This window comes from Lissotriton vulgaris, chromosome 7, assembly GCF_964263255.1.
Source record: "Lissotriton vulgaris chromosome 7, aLisVul1.2, whole genome shotgun sequence".
NCBI classification, from domain to species: Eukaryota; Metazoa; Chordata; class Amphibia; order Caudata; family Salamandridae; genus Lissotriton; species Lissotriton vulgaris.
The window spans coordinates 726,253,701-726,271,273 of NC_141695.1; the positions used below are offsets into that span (position 1 = coordinate 726,253,701).

The 17,573-nt window shown below is 46.0% G+C and overlaps 1 protein-coding gene across 2 annotated transcripts in view; it reads right to left on the minus strand.

The window, feature by feature from the left end:
- LOC147702338 (ATP-binding cassette sub-family A member 9-like) overlaps nt 1-17,573 on the minus strand; it is a 1,822,583-nt gene that overhangs the window by 383,319 nt on the left and 1,421,691 nt on the right. For both annotated transcript variants that reach the window (XM_086930970.1, XM_086930969.1), the window contains one exon: nt 3,075-3,192. In XM_086930970.1, coding sequence (XP_086787096.1) covers nt 3,075-3,192 — 118 coding nt within the window. The remainder of the gene's footprint in view (nt 1-3,074; nt 3,193-17,573) is intronic.

A 17,573-nucleotide genomic window follows, 5' to 3' on the forward strand; every position in this document is an offset into this window, starting at 1 on the left:
ATTTCCGGCGTAATCAGTCTTTTCTTTATAGAAATCCTCACTTTTTGGATTGTCAACGGTGTTGTCGACGAGGGGATCGTCGTTGCTGGAGAAAGTACTATACTATCGTCGACAGTGGAACAGCCATTGACGGAGGGCTGATCGTCGACGGGATCGTCAACGAGGTGGATGTCAGGATCATCGTCGTCGACATAGACGTCGTCGTCCTCATCGAAGACGACACTGTCGATGACATCACCGTCAACGGTGAAGATTGAAAGCCTCGACGACGAAATCAAAGCAGGAACTGTCAATGATAAATTCATCGTCTACTATGTCGTCGGCGAAACTCTCGTCGACGGAGTCACAATTGAAGCCAATGGAGATTTTGGCATCGTCGTCAACGTACCTGAGGAGACTGTCGTCGACGGACGGATCTTTTTCTCTCCTTTTGCTTCCTGAGGTGTACTTGAAGGTTTTTTGAACACCTTTTCTTTTTTGATGGTGAAGAAGCAACAGGAAGGCCTTGACTTGCCTTTTTCCAGATGGCACCTCAGGAAGAAGTCCTCCTTTTTCCTTTGAATGGTGAGGAGATTTTGGGGATTAAGCCTTTTAGACCTTTCAGAGGTCTTTTGAGAGGCTTTAGCAGGATGTTCAGCAGATGTAGAAGGGGAAGACCGACCCCTTTTTGTCGACCTCCTTGAAGATGTTGCTGAGGAGGAATCCTCACTGTCACTAGACAAAACCTCTTTCCGAGATTTCATCTTCTGTAGCCAAGTCAGAAGTCTTCCTTCTTGGTCTCTCAGAGTCTTGATTGAGAAGGCTTTGCAGATCTTACACTCAGTGGCCTTGTGATCTGAATATAAGCAATAGATACAATCTTTATGCTTATCTTCCACATAAAGTCTTGTCTTTGAGCAGGTAGCACAGGCTTTGAATAAAGCTTTCTTTTCAGACATCCTGAAGAGAAAAAAGGTTGTAGAAATCCAACTGAAGAGAAAACTGAGCAGATGAGAGTCCCTTAGCACAACGTGCGGTAGAAAATCTGAGGCTCTGAGGCTCTCTCCTGAGGGTTCCATGGGGTGACGCTGTTCTGATTGGTGGTTGCAAAGTTTTGGTCTCTTTTACACAAAGAGGTAGAGAGGCTACAAAATGAGATAAGGCCTTGGCCTTACTTTCTCTTTTGTACATACTGCTATGGTATTTCCTATTTACCGAGGCTCCCAGGCTGATGACGGGGTAATGATACAAAGCATGGGAATCTATGAAAGTTCCAATACTGGGGCAAGTGAAGGTTAAGATTTATGTAGAGATCCCTAATTTGGTAAAACAACTAAAAGCAGATTCTGTAACGTCACCAGTTTAGATGAAGAAATGCATCAGCAATGCACCGTGGAGGTCATATTGGTCCTTTACTAAGACATCCATACTATGTGTATGTTTTCCTTCCTCTCTGAATGAATAACACATGAACACCTGGACCAATCTATACGGTTAAGTAGAAATTAATACATTACATTTGCTCATATAAATTCAGGCTGTAACATTGCATCTTATCATTTCAGAAGTACAGGCAGAAAACACAAACCCTCACTTTGAGCATGGGTTATGGCGGCCAACATTGCGAGTTAGACTTTGTAAACACATTTTCGGATCATCATTCATTCTTAAAATTGAATGGTAGCCTCCTTGGATTTGAGGGTCACTCGCAAGATATATGGGTACTTGGACAGTGCTTTATGGTCCGGTTCCTGTATAGTTGCATGGAACATTTTTTTATATACAATACTCAGAAGAAATATGAACCTTCCTATATATTCTCACTTTTACCGCTGACTGCTGTCTCTTCTCCATCCACCTGTCTACTATGCACAAAAGCACACAGGCTCCAAGACTTCCCTAGCAAATCACGACTCTGCTGTCACAATATTGACAGCAGTGTTGTGATCGGTAGAGCGCCGTGGTTCGGCGTTCAGACAGGGACTGGGAGCCAGTGCATGTTATCCACCGAGGCTGGGCAATACAGGCAGGTGGAGAACATGGCTGTGACAACCGCCCTGCCCCGTAAACCTGCCTCAGTACAGAAAAGTAAAATGATATTAACATTGTCTTATTATCATTTTAGTTTTCATTTTTGCACTTCTCAAAGAGCAGTTGGGCAGCCGCTGAATCTGACTGACTCATTAATGGACTCTTTTGTAATCACAAACTTTGTGGCATATTTATGAGAGTTTTGCATCATGTTTGCACCACACAAAGTGGTACATGCGTGATGCAAGCCATTACGTCAGTGGCTTTGAATGAGTTAAAAAATCTGGAGAAGGCAAAGTAAATCACTGCCTTGCGTTACTCTGCGCAAGGGAGGCGTTCCATGGCTACTGTGGTAGGTGTTCCCACGCAATTTACCATGGGTTTTGATGCATTCCCAGATTTGCAAAGACCTGCAAACCTGGGAATGTGCCACAATATTATGCCTCCCCAGGTGAGGCATAATGAGGGGAAATATTTTTATTTCTCCTTGTTTCTCCGTGTTTATTCTGCAGCACACATCGAAAAAGGGAAATAGTCTACCAGGATTGTTTTTGTGCAGGAAGGTGCACCTTCCATCAGAAAAAACAATCCTGCATGCAATGAATACACCCTTGCACTACAGTGCCTGCTTTGGAGTTAAGTTTCTGAAACGGCGCTAGGGGAAAGGACAAGAATGCACCATATTGGATAAATACGATGCATTCCTGCCCTTTCCCTGTGACTTGCTCCACTGCCCTGCGCCACTAAACTCATAAATATGCCCCTATGAATGTATGACAGGTAACAAACCTCTCGGAAAGGACGGGTTACAAACAAAACTTATCATGACCTAGGCCTTAAAGATTTAATCATACCAACGATTATATAATTAATAATTTACATAGCCGACTGTGATCATGCAAATGCAGTTAATTCATAACGCAAGCAAACATTTCAGAAGTATTTTAAAGGTTTTTGCATAGCACTCGATTGACACTTCACAAATGCAACGCAATTAGCACAAACTCTAACAAAAACATAAAATTGATCTTTTCCATCAATATACATTTTACATTCCTTCATACCTTTTTTAACGCAAAAAGATATATTCTGAGTGGCCACTTTCTTCTTCTTCCGGAACACAGAGCTCGCCTTCTTGTCTTTGTATTCTTTGCGAAGGCTGCTAGCAACAATAGCAGAATCCTCAAAACAACAAAATAGAAACAACTTTTATCTGTTTACTTTATGTTACTTTGGAAAGAACGTGTCACTAGCATTGACGATTACCCCTAATGCACACCTGTTAATGTAGTGCATGTAATTGTGAGAATTATGAACCTTGCCCATAGAAAACAATTGCCTCCAGTAGATTTATATAGTAGCAATCTCAACAAGCATTTGCAATGCAATAGGTCTCGCATTAGGAAAGTTTGAGCTATTGATATTGTAAATGACAAATTTGTTATTTATGTGTTGGTTTTGAAAATAGCGAAATTAATAGCTTTGTTTTATTTACAATGCCAATGGTTATAACTTTCGCAAATGTGACACTTATAGCATTTGTAATGCAATATGTGTTGTATTTATGTTACTTAGATGTATTGATATTACAAATAACAATGGCTTTTAATTTTTTTAAATAATTAATACTTTGATAAAAGTTATTGTAATTTATAATGGCAATAGCTTAAACTTTTGTAAATAACTTTTGTGAAGATTATGTTCAGTGTATTTTATTGTGCCGAAAATCGAATAACAGAAGTGAAATATTAACATCTTTTTGTGACATTTGTAATAAAGCTTGAAACATTGAGAGAACATATTTGAACCAGTTGTTTTTGAATGGTTGCATGGTGCGGGTGTTCTAAAGGGTGGGTGGGGCTAAATGCGGTCATGATCCAATTTTTTTCCGTCAGCCTCAGTCTGAACCCATTTGAAAGGAATTTGGGCGCGATCTTGTTAAAAGACAGACATCCCTCTCCTAAATTGTGCAACCTAAAATGTCACCGTTTTCTGTGGACTACTGCTGGCATATTTGTTAAATCTGATGCTATTGCTATTTAAGCACATCTTTTTTGAAAGAGTTAAATACAGATTGAAGTGTGTTTGTTTGATGTGGTTCACGGTGATATCACCCGACTCATTGAACACCTGTGGAAGCTGAATGAGATGTGTTTATTCATATAACAGACTCACATTCAGAAGCTTATTATGAGTTTTAGGGAGGGAGAAACACCCTGGCCCAGCTAGTGCGCTTTTAAGAGCTGTATATAATTGGAAGGTATAGCTTGATGTGCTTACTAGTCTCTTTCGCTCCTGGAATGCATCCTACCATTGCCCTCTGGGTAACAAATGGAGTTGCTACTGTGTATCGTATTGCCACTTTGAATTAGGGTGATGCAGTAACAGAGAAATGTGTTAATCTGGTGTTCGCACATTTTAGTTTTTTCATTCACACTTTGAATAATGGAGGATTACTGCGCCGCCTACCCTTCCTGCAGTTTCGCTTGCACTTTCTCAGCCGCACCAGTCCCTTTTCTATGTCGGCGCTGCACTGAAGGACACAGTCAGCGGCTGGATCTGACGTCACATCTCTGGCGCCGCAGCTTTTAGCGTTAGTGTGAGCACCGGGGCAGGGCCACGAACTTGGTGCCAAGTCAGGGCTAAACCTGGGGCGGCGGAACACCGACATGAACCCGGCACATAGCGAGCATCCGTGAGAGCAGCAACAGCAGCAGCAGGAGCCATGGAAGCCCGCTACAATCTGAAGAGCCCCGGTAAGGATCGGCAAAGCCCCTCCCTCTCGCTCATTGTGAGCCTGGCAGAGGGCAGCTGCCAGTGACATCCAACCACCGTGTGTGTGTTGGGGGGGGAGGGTAGAGGGCTGCGGCGGCGTGTGTATGCGTGCGTTTCTGTGTGTGTGCAGGGGGTGGGGGGCGGCAGCGTGTGTATGTGTGCGCATGCCTGTGTGTGTGTGTGTGCGTGCATGCAGAGGGGTGGGGGCTGGCTGTGTCTGTGCCGTTAATGCATGCGAGGGAAGCGAGTTAGTCTGCGAAAGCGCGGCTCAGAAGCGCGCTACCGTGGTCAAAACTGAGACTGCGAAAGCGCGCGTCTGAGTCGTGTCTTCATTCCTAAATACGGGTGACAATAGGCCTGAACAGATACAATCAATGCTTACGCATTGAATGTAGGTCTGCTCGACCTAAAAAGTGTTAAAGAAAGTAAGACAGGCTGTAGAGGAGACACCGACAAAGAAAGGTAGAGAAAAGGCAGTGAGGGATAGAGGCAGTCAGATATGGGGAGAGATAGATGAGGGAGAGAAACACTATGATGCAGATGGGGGCAACACATGCAGGCACGGAGAATGGTGGAGTGGACAGGCAGAAAGAAAGACAAAGAAGACTGACAGTGTGAATGAGAATGAAAGACAGAAAGAGATAGACACATTCAGAGGGAAAGAGATGGACAGAAAGACAATTAGAGACAGTGACAGACAGAACTAGAGAGGGAGAGACAGGCAGAAAGGAAGTCAGAAACAAAGGGGCAGAAACAAAGACAGATATGGAGTCAGACAGGTGGAAAGTAAGCAGACAGAGGGGAAGAGATAGGCAGGTACTTATATCAGCGGAGATGGCAGACACAGGCAGTCAACAGTAGAAGAAGAAGAAAGGCACCTAGGAAAAAATACAAACAGTGAGACAGAGATGAAAGATAGACAGAAGGGGGGAAACAGAGTAGCATAGAGGTGGGCTGGCACACAGACAGAAAAAGATAACTTGGGACAGAGGGATAGGCAGGTGGGAAATCATGCTGTCAGGAGAGATACACATACTTGCCAACCATACTGATTTAGGAGGTATGCCACTGCCCTCGATTAAACTACAGCCTGCTTGCTTGTTGGAGCGATTATATAGCTTTTGTGAAATTTGTGAATTACACCCCACCGAAGGCGGAACAGGCTGCCAAGAAAAGAAAATGATTTGCAAGCTTCGGAATATAGGGCTAATTTATAAGGGGTCGCCGCAACGGGCTAGTGCAGCGCGGCCGACGCCCTCACAATAGTGCCGCCTTGGGTGGGGTCTTTCAAATAAGGGTATTTGCGACACAATTTGCTAGAAAGGGATGGTTTTCTCATCAAGGTGGCAAGCAAAGGGGACAACTTTCCAACCTTCATGCAGTACCTAAGTGTCACGTAGATCAGTCTGCAGGTTGCAAGAACAACCTTAGCAGTTTTTTCGCCTAGTAATATTGCATGTCCTCACACAGCTTGGCATAGAAAATCCTAGTTTGTCCACTTCTGGACTGTCCAAAGCGGAGTGCGGGGTTACAAGTAACAATTAAGCTGCAAACGGATGTTGAGTAGCACGGACGCTGTTTATGAAAAGTGCGAGGCCTTGGTGAGCGCGGCCTTAGGGCCCACCCCCCACCCCCTCCCAGGCCACACACCCCCATAATCCAGACCAGTAGCCCGGTTGGCTACTGGCCGAAAGAACTAATTCCGGGTTGGCTGTGACGTGTGACCGGCCAGAGGTGTGGGCGGAAGGGGTAAGCCGGAGGGGCAATTAAGGCCCTTGGTCCCTGTGGGAGCATCCTCTTTTTCCTGAACTGGACCCTCAGGAGCAGCAGAAATATTCAATCTGCGTCCATAGGCCTTGTCGTTCGTGAGACGTGGGGGACTCGTGGCTGTAGCGGTCGGAGGTCATCGTTGGAGCTACGATGATTCCGAGGTGAGGTGTCAGGGGCTTTAGGGAGCGCGGGGCGGCTGCTGGTAGCTGGTGGGCAAGATAAGTTGTGATCTTTAAGGAACTGTTTCCCCGGCTAGACGCTGGTGGCCGCTCGTAGTCTCCCTGCAGTGCTATCACGCCTTGGTGGTGATCTGAGTTGGACACCTCCCTCAGGGGATCCAGGGCCCGTGGGCCGAACGAGGGTTAAGAGCGGAAAAAGGGGACGGAATTTTTTAAGGAATTCTTGGGGCTTCGCGAGTGCTTCGCTATTTAGGCTCCGTTGTCAGAAGACTTTTGCGGGCGGAAAGCAGGCGAGGGTGGGGTCGGCACTGTTATGGAACGTGGGGAGTCAGCGAATGCATGCGTGGTTGCTGGCGTGTGCTGCCGGGGGGGAGGGGGCCTTAGTCTTATTGCTAGGAAGAGGCAACTGAATTAGTTCGGCCAACTCTTGGGGCTCTGCGAGTGCTGCGCTGTTTATGGCAGCATTATTTAAAACATTTTGCGGGGGAGTGCGGGCCTCCGTGGCAGTAAGTACTCTTATGGTTACCAGCGTGTTTCCCGGCCTTTGTCCTATGGCGCATTACGGAAGAAAGTGAACGGATTGCGCAGACGCATAGGTGCTTCCTTCAGTGGTAGGAGTTTAAAATTTGATATTGCTGGGGTGTGGTCAGAGTGAGGACTCAGCAGGATCCATCCTTGCTGAATTCAACTGAGCTCTAAGCCAGGGGTCTGCAGAGTGTTCAGAAGCCTGAATCACACGGAGATTGTGTTAAGAATGCACAACAAGTGATTGAAGTAAATGCTATTTATTAAGCATAATACCAACACAGCTGTAGGTCAGGAGGGGAGAGCGGGGAGAAGCGTCTTGTCACGAAGGTCATCAGCTGGCGTCTGTCAACATTCAGGAATGTTCAGCTGATGACAGGGGAAAGGAGGGTACGGGGTAAGGAGAGGGACAAAAGAGTTACAGTATAAACACAACAGATTGGCAAGTGAGGCATGTTGTCCTCCTGTACTTGGTAAGGGCCACAGTGACCACAACAAGTGGAACCGAGGCACTTGCAGTGCTGCACCCATATCAAGCCGCCCACCCAAACAATTTTTGAACTGAGGGGGCAGTGAAAAGTACCCACCCTCTCTTCACAGTCTTGATGATTCTGGGAGCATCGGGGAGTGGTCAGAATAGCCCTAGCTCGCCCTTGGTCTGGCAGTCCCCTCCCCATTGGACTACAAGCTAGGTGTTGGCCTGGACAGAGAAAAACTGCATTTGAGAGTGTCTCAACCTCTAAAAAGCCACCAGTGATGATACAGGCAGCAATATATGCGAGATATGGAGGGAAGGATGAGGACTAGTTGGAAGAAGAGCTCTTAAGCCTAACTGGGAGTGTGCCTTTGGATGTCTGTGGCCCAACAGAACTGTGCTCAAATGTGCTTCTTTTATGCAGCCTTTCCTGCCCATCTCCTTGATCTATTCTGGTTTCTGTAAGGCACCCAAATATTCCCTGTGGTATGATTGCAGCAATTAGAATGGTAGGCACCCATTAGTGCCTGAGTTGAAGGGAGGTGGACCTTTCGACTGCAGAGGTGAAGCTAATCACACAGGAAATGTGGTTCAAGAAGGTTGTAGACAGAAATTCAAGTTTATATTCCAGGATTGACTCCCCAAGCTCCTTACTAAAGTTAAACTACCATGGCAACCTCCAGTCCTTCCATTATGTGGATTTCAGGTATGAATGCACAAAGGCCATCTGCCAACTAAACCTAGTCATGTTATCCAGAGAACAGTCTACATACACCAAATGGTTGGGACAAGAAAATGGCAACTTTCCAAAAGAGGCCTTTTCAGAATTTCGACTTAAAATACAACGTTATCATTAAAGAGGATTTTAAACCACAATTCCTTAGACACCAAACTTGACATTTCAACCTGCTCCCAGACAGAGGTTACCACTTATTGAATGTAATAAGGGAACACAATGGTTGAGGTAGGCCTCCCTGTAGTGAAAAAAATGCATTTGTGAGTATTTATCACTAGGACATGTAAAACTTAAAAATACATGTCCAAATTTTGAAATACAATGCACCCTCACCCATCGGCAGTTTAGGACCTACCTTAGGGGACACTTATATGCAATAAAAAGTGAATTTTAGGCCTGGAAATTGATTGATTTTGCAAGGTCAAACTGGTAGTTTAACACTGCATACCAATGCCATGAGAGACCTGCAGCAGGTTTAAAAGTTTTAATCACCCCAGATTATGTAAGGGCGCCAAGTGGTAAGCACTTTAGAAACCCCTGCATATCACTCGGCACCCGTCCCTTGCAATCTCTGCAATGATTAAAGCAAGAGAGTAGAGAAGGTTGCTGGGTGGTATATGGAGTGGTTTCTACAGTTTAGAAGCCACTACATTTCAATGGGCACCCTTACATATTCTGCAGTTAATAATAGTTTTAATTACTGCAGACTATACCAGGGAGAAAAAGTGTTTTGCAGAAGTTTCTAACTTTAAAAACCACAGCAAAAATGTTTAATTAACCCAGTGGGGCAGCGGAATTTTAATTTATCAGTAATTAAACATTACTAGAGTAATGCATTATTACCAAAATTCGTCCTACTCCTCTGGCGAAATTAAAAATGTTGCCCAGTCCTATGCAATAAGTGCTGCAGGCCCACTAATGGCATTTACTAAACTTGGGTATATTGTGTACCATCATACTAGGAGATTTATAAAAACATTCAATACATCAATCGGGTGTAAGCCAATTTTACCATGTTTTAATGTGTGAGCAAACCCACTTTAGCACTGGTTAGCAGTGGTTAAAAGCACTTAGTCAAAAGGCCAACAAAAACAAATTCAGCAAAACTGGAGGGAAGAAGGCAAAGGTTTGGTGCAAAAAGCACCCTATAGCTGACAAGTCTAACAGGAGGAAATTCTGATCATATTCTAGCCTTCACATTATGAATGCCCATACTAGTAATGTGATGTCACACACCTCCAACTTTCTAAAGAGATTCACTATAGACTGAATTATATACTAAACCGGAGCTCGACTCTGACTCACAGAAATGCTTTCTTATACATTAAGAAGCTCCGAGCTCAACCCGGTATTCCTCCAGGAACTGGCAATGCCCATCACCCCATAGCAAGCAAAAGACACACAGTTGATGGACGAAATGCAGAACAAAATAAAATATTCACCACCAAACATTCAACAACAGGCCTGGCTTGTGGACAGGCTGAATGATTTGGCCCCTTTGAGGGCTCCTCGCTCGCGATCTAAGCGGGTTTCTGCTCCCTGGTTTACTGAAGCGTTGCTTGCTTCCCGTAGGCAGTGCAAGGTGGCTAAAAGGGCCTGGCAGGCTCAGTATGACCCTGTAGCCAGACGTGATTATAGAATCATGGTCAAGGCCTACCACCGGGATATCCTCCTTCAGAAGAAGAGTTACTTTGCTAGGAGGATTGAGGCTGCCTCTAAATCCTGTAAAGAGGTCTTCACGATTGTTAGGGAATTCATTGCCCAACGGTCGAATGTGACCAGACCGCCCCCATCGAGACATGGGCGTCGGACCTCGCCAGCTTCTTCACTACCAAGATTAAGCTGATTCAGGAATCGTTTCCATCGAGGCCGGCTGTTGTCTCCCCGTGCTCTGAGGACGGACCAGTTCCATCGGTCCCCCTAGGGCCAGTCCTGACAGACTTCCCGCCTATTCCAGCTCCTTCGTCATTGACACTCATGGCCAATCTTAAATTGGGTTCGCCGATTGACCCGTGCCCGGCCAAATTTCTGGCGACGATGGCGGGAGTGGTAAATCCGCTGGTGAATCCCCTCCTGAATCTCTCTTTGAGCCAGGGGGTGGTCCCACCGGCGTGGAAACTGGCTATGGTCATTCCCCTCATTAAGAAGCCTGGTTTAGATCCCGATGTTTTGGCCAATTACAGACCTATTTCTCTCCTTCCCGCATTGGCTAGGCTCGTGGAGAAGCACGTGCACACGGTGCTTTCCAAATTCCTGGAATCTTACGATCTACTTCATCCTACTCAATCGGGCTTTCACCCTAATCTTAGCACTGAGACGGCACTTTTGGAAGTGTCTGAGGCCATCAAGGAGACGCTGGATTCGGGTGTCAGAGTCATGCTGAAAATGCTTGACCTGTCGGCGGCCTTTGACACCGTCCCCCATGAGGGTTTGCTCGCCAGACTTTATGAGATCGGTCTGAGGGGGACGGTGCTCAGCTGGTTTAGATCATTTTTGGCTGGCCGCCGACAAACGGTCTGGGCCTCTGGTAGTTCTGCTGAGATGCCGCCTTTGGGAGTCGGAGTCCCGCAGGGCTCTGTGTTGTGCCCGACTCTCTTTAACATCTTTATGACCCCTCTGGCGGCATTGGCTGAGTCTTTCGGGGCCCAGATCGTATCCTATGCCGACAACACCCAGCTGCTCTTTACCTGTCGGAAAGGAGACGATTTCGATGGAGAGAGTATCCGTGAGTGCCTTGGGGCTGTTTTCGAATGGCTCCAACTGAACAGCCTCAAGTGCAACTCAGACAAATTGGAGGTACTCTTCTTCGGTTGTTTATCCGATCCAGACTGGCAGATATGGTGGCCCGCTGATATGTCTCCTCCGATGCGATCGTCTCAGTTGGCTAAGAATTTGGGGATCAAAATGGACAACGGCTTGACTTTAAGATCTCAGATCCTTGCCCTCACTGGTACCGGTTTTGGTCTCCTCCGTATGCTTCGGAAGTTCTTTCCTTTGCTATCTGAGGACCATAGGAGGACCACAGTACAGGCCTTAATTGGCTCAAGATTGGACTACTCCAACGTCCTATACCTTGGCTTGCAGGAGTACCTCCTGCAACGGATGCAGGTGGTCCAGAATGCGGCCGCGTGTGCCATTTTTGGCCTGCACAGGCGAGCCAGAGTTTCTGGCTTGTTGCAGTCGCTCCACTGGCTGCCTATCCGGAAGCGGATAGTTTTTAAAGCCTTAACTCTTGCACACAAGGCCCTCTATGCCGCGGGGGCTAAATACCTCCAAAGGAGGCTCGCCTTCTATCGTCCGTCACGATCTCTGAGATCAGAGTCGATGTTTCTTGCCATTGTTCCTCGAGTGAAGAAGGCCCGTACAGGAGGTCGCTCTTTTATGTCTCGGGCTCCACAACTATGGAACTCTCTGCCCCTGACATTGCGCAGTACCTCAAACTTATTGGCCTTCAGGAATGGCTTGAAAACGTGGCTTTTTACTTCTTAGACTCCCTTTATTCTGCTGACTCTGTTTTTCTTTATCTCTGTGTTGTGTTTGTCTTTTTCAGGATGTCAATAAAGCGCCGGGACACTCTTCTGAGTAGCCGAGCGCTATAAAAGACCCAATTAACATTAACATAACATTAACATAATACCAGTTAAGAGATCTGGGCTCTTTTGCTCATCATGCCACCCCAGTTTAGACCTGGCCATATGCAAATCTGTCTTGACCCTGTGCCTCGTAGGAACAGTCCAGCCTGAACTGCCAAGCCAGATCCTCCCTGGACCGGAAACAAGCATCCTAGGACCGGTTTCAGGGTTTCACCCCTCATCAGCCAGGATAGCTTAAATCCAGTGGCACAGTAAGCTCGGGACCCACGTCGGGGCATACCCGGCACACTTAGGGCAAGAAAGCAAAAGACACACATTCTGTGGATGAACATCACCCCATAGGAGCTAGCCCTTGCAATTCAATGGATGTCTCAAAGAAAGAAGTGCTGACCCAGAAGCTTTCCCTATGTCATTTTACAAACCCTTTCAGGCCACCCTGGCAGAGCTCCTGGCGACATTATTTAACTATGTAGGAGAATCCCAAAGGGTCACTTACACAATGCTAGAGGCAGCAATAATGGTCTTCTTGATACCAGGCAAGGATCCTCTGAGCTGTGGAGTCTACTATCCAATAGCTCTTTTAACCCCTTGCGTGCTGATGACAGAACGGTTCCGTCATCAGCTACGGGTGAGCTGTGCTGATGACGGAACCGTTCCGTCATGACTCCGCCCGCGCAAGGCGGAGTCAGCACAGGCGGAAAATACGCCCCACACGCAAGGGGTTAATAATGATGTTAAAATCTTCACAAAAGACCTGGTAACTAGGCTGAATGTAGCTTGGGCACAGCCGATCTCCTCTCCTTCAGTCTGGGTTTGGGCAGCGACGTCACAACTGTGACAATACTTAACTAGCAGTGAACCTCATTGATATAGTCAAACACACAAAACTGTGTTGGTTCTTCTCTCACATGTTGGAGGAGTGCTTATGATAGGCTAAATGTCAGTTTATCCAACAGGTTTTTGCCAAAACATCAAATGGTCCTGGTATGTCTTCTGTCATCTTAGCCAGTTATCAACATACAATAGCCCCTATCAAAATCAATGCCATTCAACTCAGGCAGGCAGGGGTGCATGTTCCCCTTTCTCATTTTTGCGATGGCTATGGAGCCTCTATTTTTTTTTTAAACATCTCATCCAATGGTACACATATCTCCTCAAGGCAAAACTGAAAGCATTTTCAGCTGTATCTAGTTTTTGAGTTTCAATTACTTGAAGTACGCTTGGGTGCCGGTGGCAGAGCCGACACAGAATATGCCTCAATATCTTCAAATGGGTGGTTTTGTACAGACAGAAGGGCCCTTCTCCTAACTGAGAATATGGTTATCTACTTGCATGTAATCTACCCCTGCTGTTGAACTCTCTATCAAAGGATCTCTACAGCTGGGATAGGCTTGACTAATCCTAGATCAGTAGGTTTAGCAGCAAAAAACACTTTCCCTTGAGAAACCCTGATGGACCACAAAAGAGATTCATTTTCATCTTGTATCCTTGGTTTGGGAGAGGAAATGTCAAATATTATTGAGAGAAGTTCTATATAAGCCACAAGCGAACAGAGGACTGTCTCCCCAAGATGTCTCATTACATAAAAGTGAACAAAAGTCAACCAGCTATAGAAGGTTGCAGAGAAGGTGCTTCCCCCCCCTCTCCACTGCAACATCTACTTTGACTTCCCTTATGTCATAAAACCTGTAGGGTCAAATTCCCATATCCACTATGTACACTGTGGGCACATTGGGAGAGCTGATTCTCACCGGGTGGGCCACAACATTTCTGTACCATTGACCCCACTGACACACAGGGCCTAATTATGATGTGAGTCAGAAAGCCTCCAACCGCAGATCAAAGGCTTTCTTAATCACATCGTAGGTTTGACTTTCGATTGCCATATTACAATGCCGGCAATAAAAAGTGAAACCGAACGGTCATTACGGTTGGGTTCTGATAGGCTCAAGTATCTTGTCTGGGGCCCCACTGTGATCCTTGAGGACAGCGTTTCCACCATCGGGATAACGATGTTGGTTTCCGACAGGCTTTCCGAAAGCCTGTCGGAAAGTGAGTTTGGGGCCACTAGCAGGGCTCTCATTCTTCCACGTACTGAAGTTGGGGGCTAAGGGGACACCGTAGCCCCTCGGCCACCAATCCCCCCACCGTAGCCCCTAAGCCCAATGGCCCATGTTAATCCCAGCACCACGTGGCTGGCACCTTGAGGTGCTTGCCATGTGGAGCAGGGATTAACAGAATCTCCAATTTCTCTATAGGAGCTTGTGCTATGGACAGTTTATGGCTGCAGCACAAGCTCCCATAGAGAAATGGGAGTATGCGACCACACCATGTGCAGTTGCATTGTAATATTACAGTCTGGAGCACCGACTGCAGGTAGTTGGTCCAGAATCCATGATGAGGTCAGTCAGAGGCAACTCCGACAAAGATCATAATCAGGGCCATAGTTGAGATTTCCCCCCAAGTTGACCCAGTCATTTTACAGTATGATGGGGGTGGAGGCCCATACATAGGCTTATTGATTTCCTGAACAGCAGTGATCTAGGGACCCATGAAAATTATTAGGCTAATTATCCACCCTGAGAGGAGACAGATTCTAATTGCTACAAATACTTTACTGGGCAGGAACAGCTAAGAGGCATGTCCAGAGAGTGTATAAAATAAAGGACGTCTCTCCTCTATACTAGGCATTATATGAAGATGATGTTATTTACAAAACTTTGAAATAAAGTGTGGAAAAAATAGGCAGTGCTTCACCTCATTGATGATGAATATACACTGTTAGAAAATAAATGACCATGATATGTTGCAACCCATTACAAGGATTAGAATGGTCAGCGATGAAACTTATAAAATCAAGTAGGTGGTCTATTATTTGAATGGATACTAGACTAGGTAGAGACATTATTCAGTTTCAAAAGACGTTCTAGAGCATAACCTACATTATGCCCAAAGCATCTTACTGGCATTTCAGATATTAAGTATTAACCCCTCGAAGTCTTCTCACTGCTTAATTGACAGCCTCTAAAACTTCAAAGCTTGGCATCTTATTGATGTACAGTTGGCCTACAAAAATGCTCTGCAAACTGATTTCTTTTTGAATGGCCTCCAGATATATTGTCTTGATATTCCGCATGAAGTCAATCCCTAGAATGCTTAACTGGACTACCATATACCACCTGGATATGTTATGACTCGCTTTCCAATATTCTGATAGCTTCTTCCCTGTGCTGGAAAAAACTGTCTTCATGTCCCTTACTTGTATTTCTAATGCTCTTTTATTGGGTATTGACACATGACATATACACATCTTTTTGGCATCAGATAGACTACAGATACCATAGCATGGATTAGAATGTGGATGACACAGCTCCATGTGACACAGTATAGGTACTTCACATTATAGAAACACAATTGGTAAAAAGTGTTCCATAGACTCAAAGAGGCACAACTACATGGGAGGATACAGAGGCTTATTCAAGACGCTGGGGTGGTAAATGAGTGCATGTGATAGTGCTTTCCACAGTTCACACAGTTCAAGGTCATCCTGAGCCTTTTTGTTGGTTCTAACTAGTGCCATTCGGACACATCCTGTATCCAGCTATGGATTTCTGGGACTTCAAGGTCCATCCAATGAACCCCCACATGAGCATTATCTGCACAAATCTCTTTTTGATTTGATATTTGCTGCATAATTGCTGGTAATGACATCAACACCTAGTAAGTATGCAGCAGCACTGTTAATGACATATGTACCATGTATCTACCCACCATCTCACTCCAGTATGCAGCATGTTTGAGGCAAATTGAGCAAAACCCCACCAGATGATAGTAAGTAGTGTCCTGCTCCTGAGTGCCGCACTTGGGATAGTGGCTTGAGGTGCTAGGGTTTAAGTAGTGTAGTATTGCGGGGGCTATGTACGTGCATTGTAAAAAATGTAAGTAGAGTAGCTGAACCCTAGCATTTCTTGGGACCTCTTTTACCAGTTTTAATGTCTGTTTCCATTGTGAGTCAGAGAAGACTCAGTTGCAGTCTGACTCCCATTTTCCTGTGAGTATAATGGGTTTTTATGCGTGCCCTCTCCAACAGCCACGTAGGGCATTGACATGATTTCATTCCCACGGTCCCCGCTGACCAGTAGGCCCAGAGCAGCAGAGCCTACTGGAGCAGTCTGGAAGTACCGTCAGACTTTATGCATTACCCCCTTAATGGCATGGTAGTGTAGGTATTGGCCATGTAGAATCGAAAACTGACATTGGGCCATTTCAAAAGAAGATATTTCCCCCATCTCCCAAATGTCTATCAATGTGAGGAAGATCCACTTCCAAGCTGACATATCCATAGTGCATTCCAGTCAAGCAAATTCTGCCACGCACCACAATGATTGTATTGTACAGCATACACCTGCCCCACCACGTGTGTTACCTCTGCATTAGAGTCCCTCTGTCACACAAAAAGCTTGGGGAATCCATTAGTGCTTGTGGCGATTTTTTTTTTTTTTTTTTTTTTTTTTGTATGTTCTTATATAGCGCTCGACTACCCGGAGGCATCTCGGCGCTTGCCTTGGGAACCCGTCCTGGTTTTTCCCTGTGAGATAGCCCCTAACGGGCATCCCCAAGGTGAAAGCCAGGCATCCCGCCGCGGGGGGCCGTTGTGGAGATTAAGCAAGCTTAATGCCCAGAGTTGCAGAGTGTGAACCCATGATTAGGTCAGGCACCGAAGCGAGAATTATCGAGTCCGTGGACATTTGAGCTCAAGACCCTGCCGCGTCAGGAATTGAACCCTGGTCCCGGGTCTGACCTCTGCTTCAGGGTCTGCCTGCTCTAACCAGTGAGCCACACTTCTCCACAATTTGAAGAGTAAACTCGATAAGCGGTCCTCCCCTGTGCATCCTTGCTGTAACCCTCCGTCCATATGACCCCCGATATTGAACCTGACGGATATTAACTGCAATTGTACTGCCAAACAGTGTGCCTCCAATTCAGGAACTTGATTGCCTCACTCCATGTATGGGAGGAACAGCATTTTCATCTTTCCCATGCTTTCTCCATGAGAGCATGTTGAGAAGGGATGTAGAAAAGTGCCCCTTTTTTGCGTGGTTAGTCCCTCTTTTCGCCTGACGTGATTTTGAACTGCAAGTGCACTGGGTCCATGCTAGCCAGGTTCTCAGTGCGAGTTCCCTTTCCCTAAAACTGTACCATGATAGGCACAACTTCAGTCACCCCTATAAGCCCCTAGTAAATGGTACCAGTGTACCTAGGGCATGGGCACTGAAGAGGGTCTTCTGGGGATGCAGCACAGATTGTGCCACACCAGAGCCCGCTCACCAAAGCTATGCACTCTGCCACTACAGGCTGCATGACTTAGTGCAGGTATATCCAAAGAGCCGACATGGCACACAGTACTGTGTGCCATGCCTCATGTGCACTGCATAAGGTATAGGTAATCCACCCCTACTGCAGGCATTCAGCCCTAAGGCAGGGTAGACTATATCATATGTGTGGGCCTA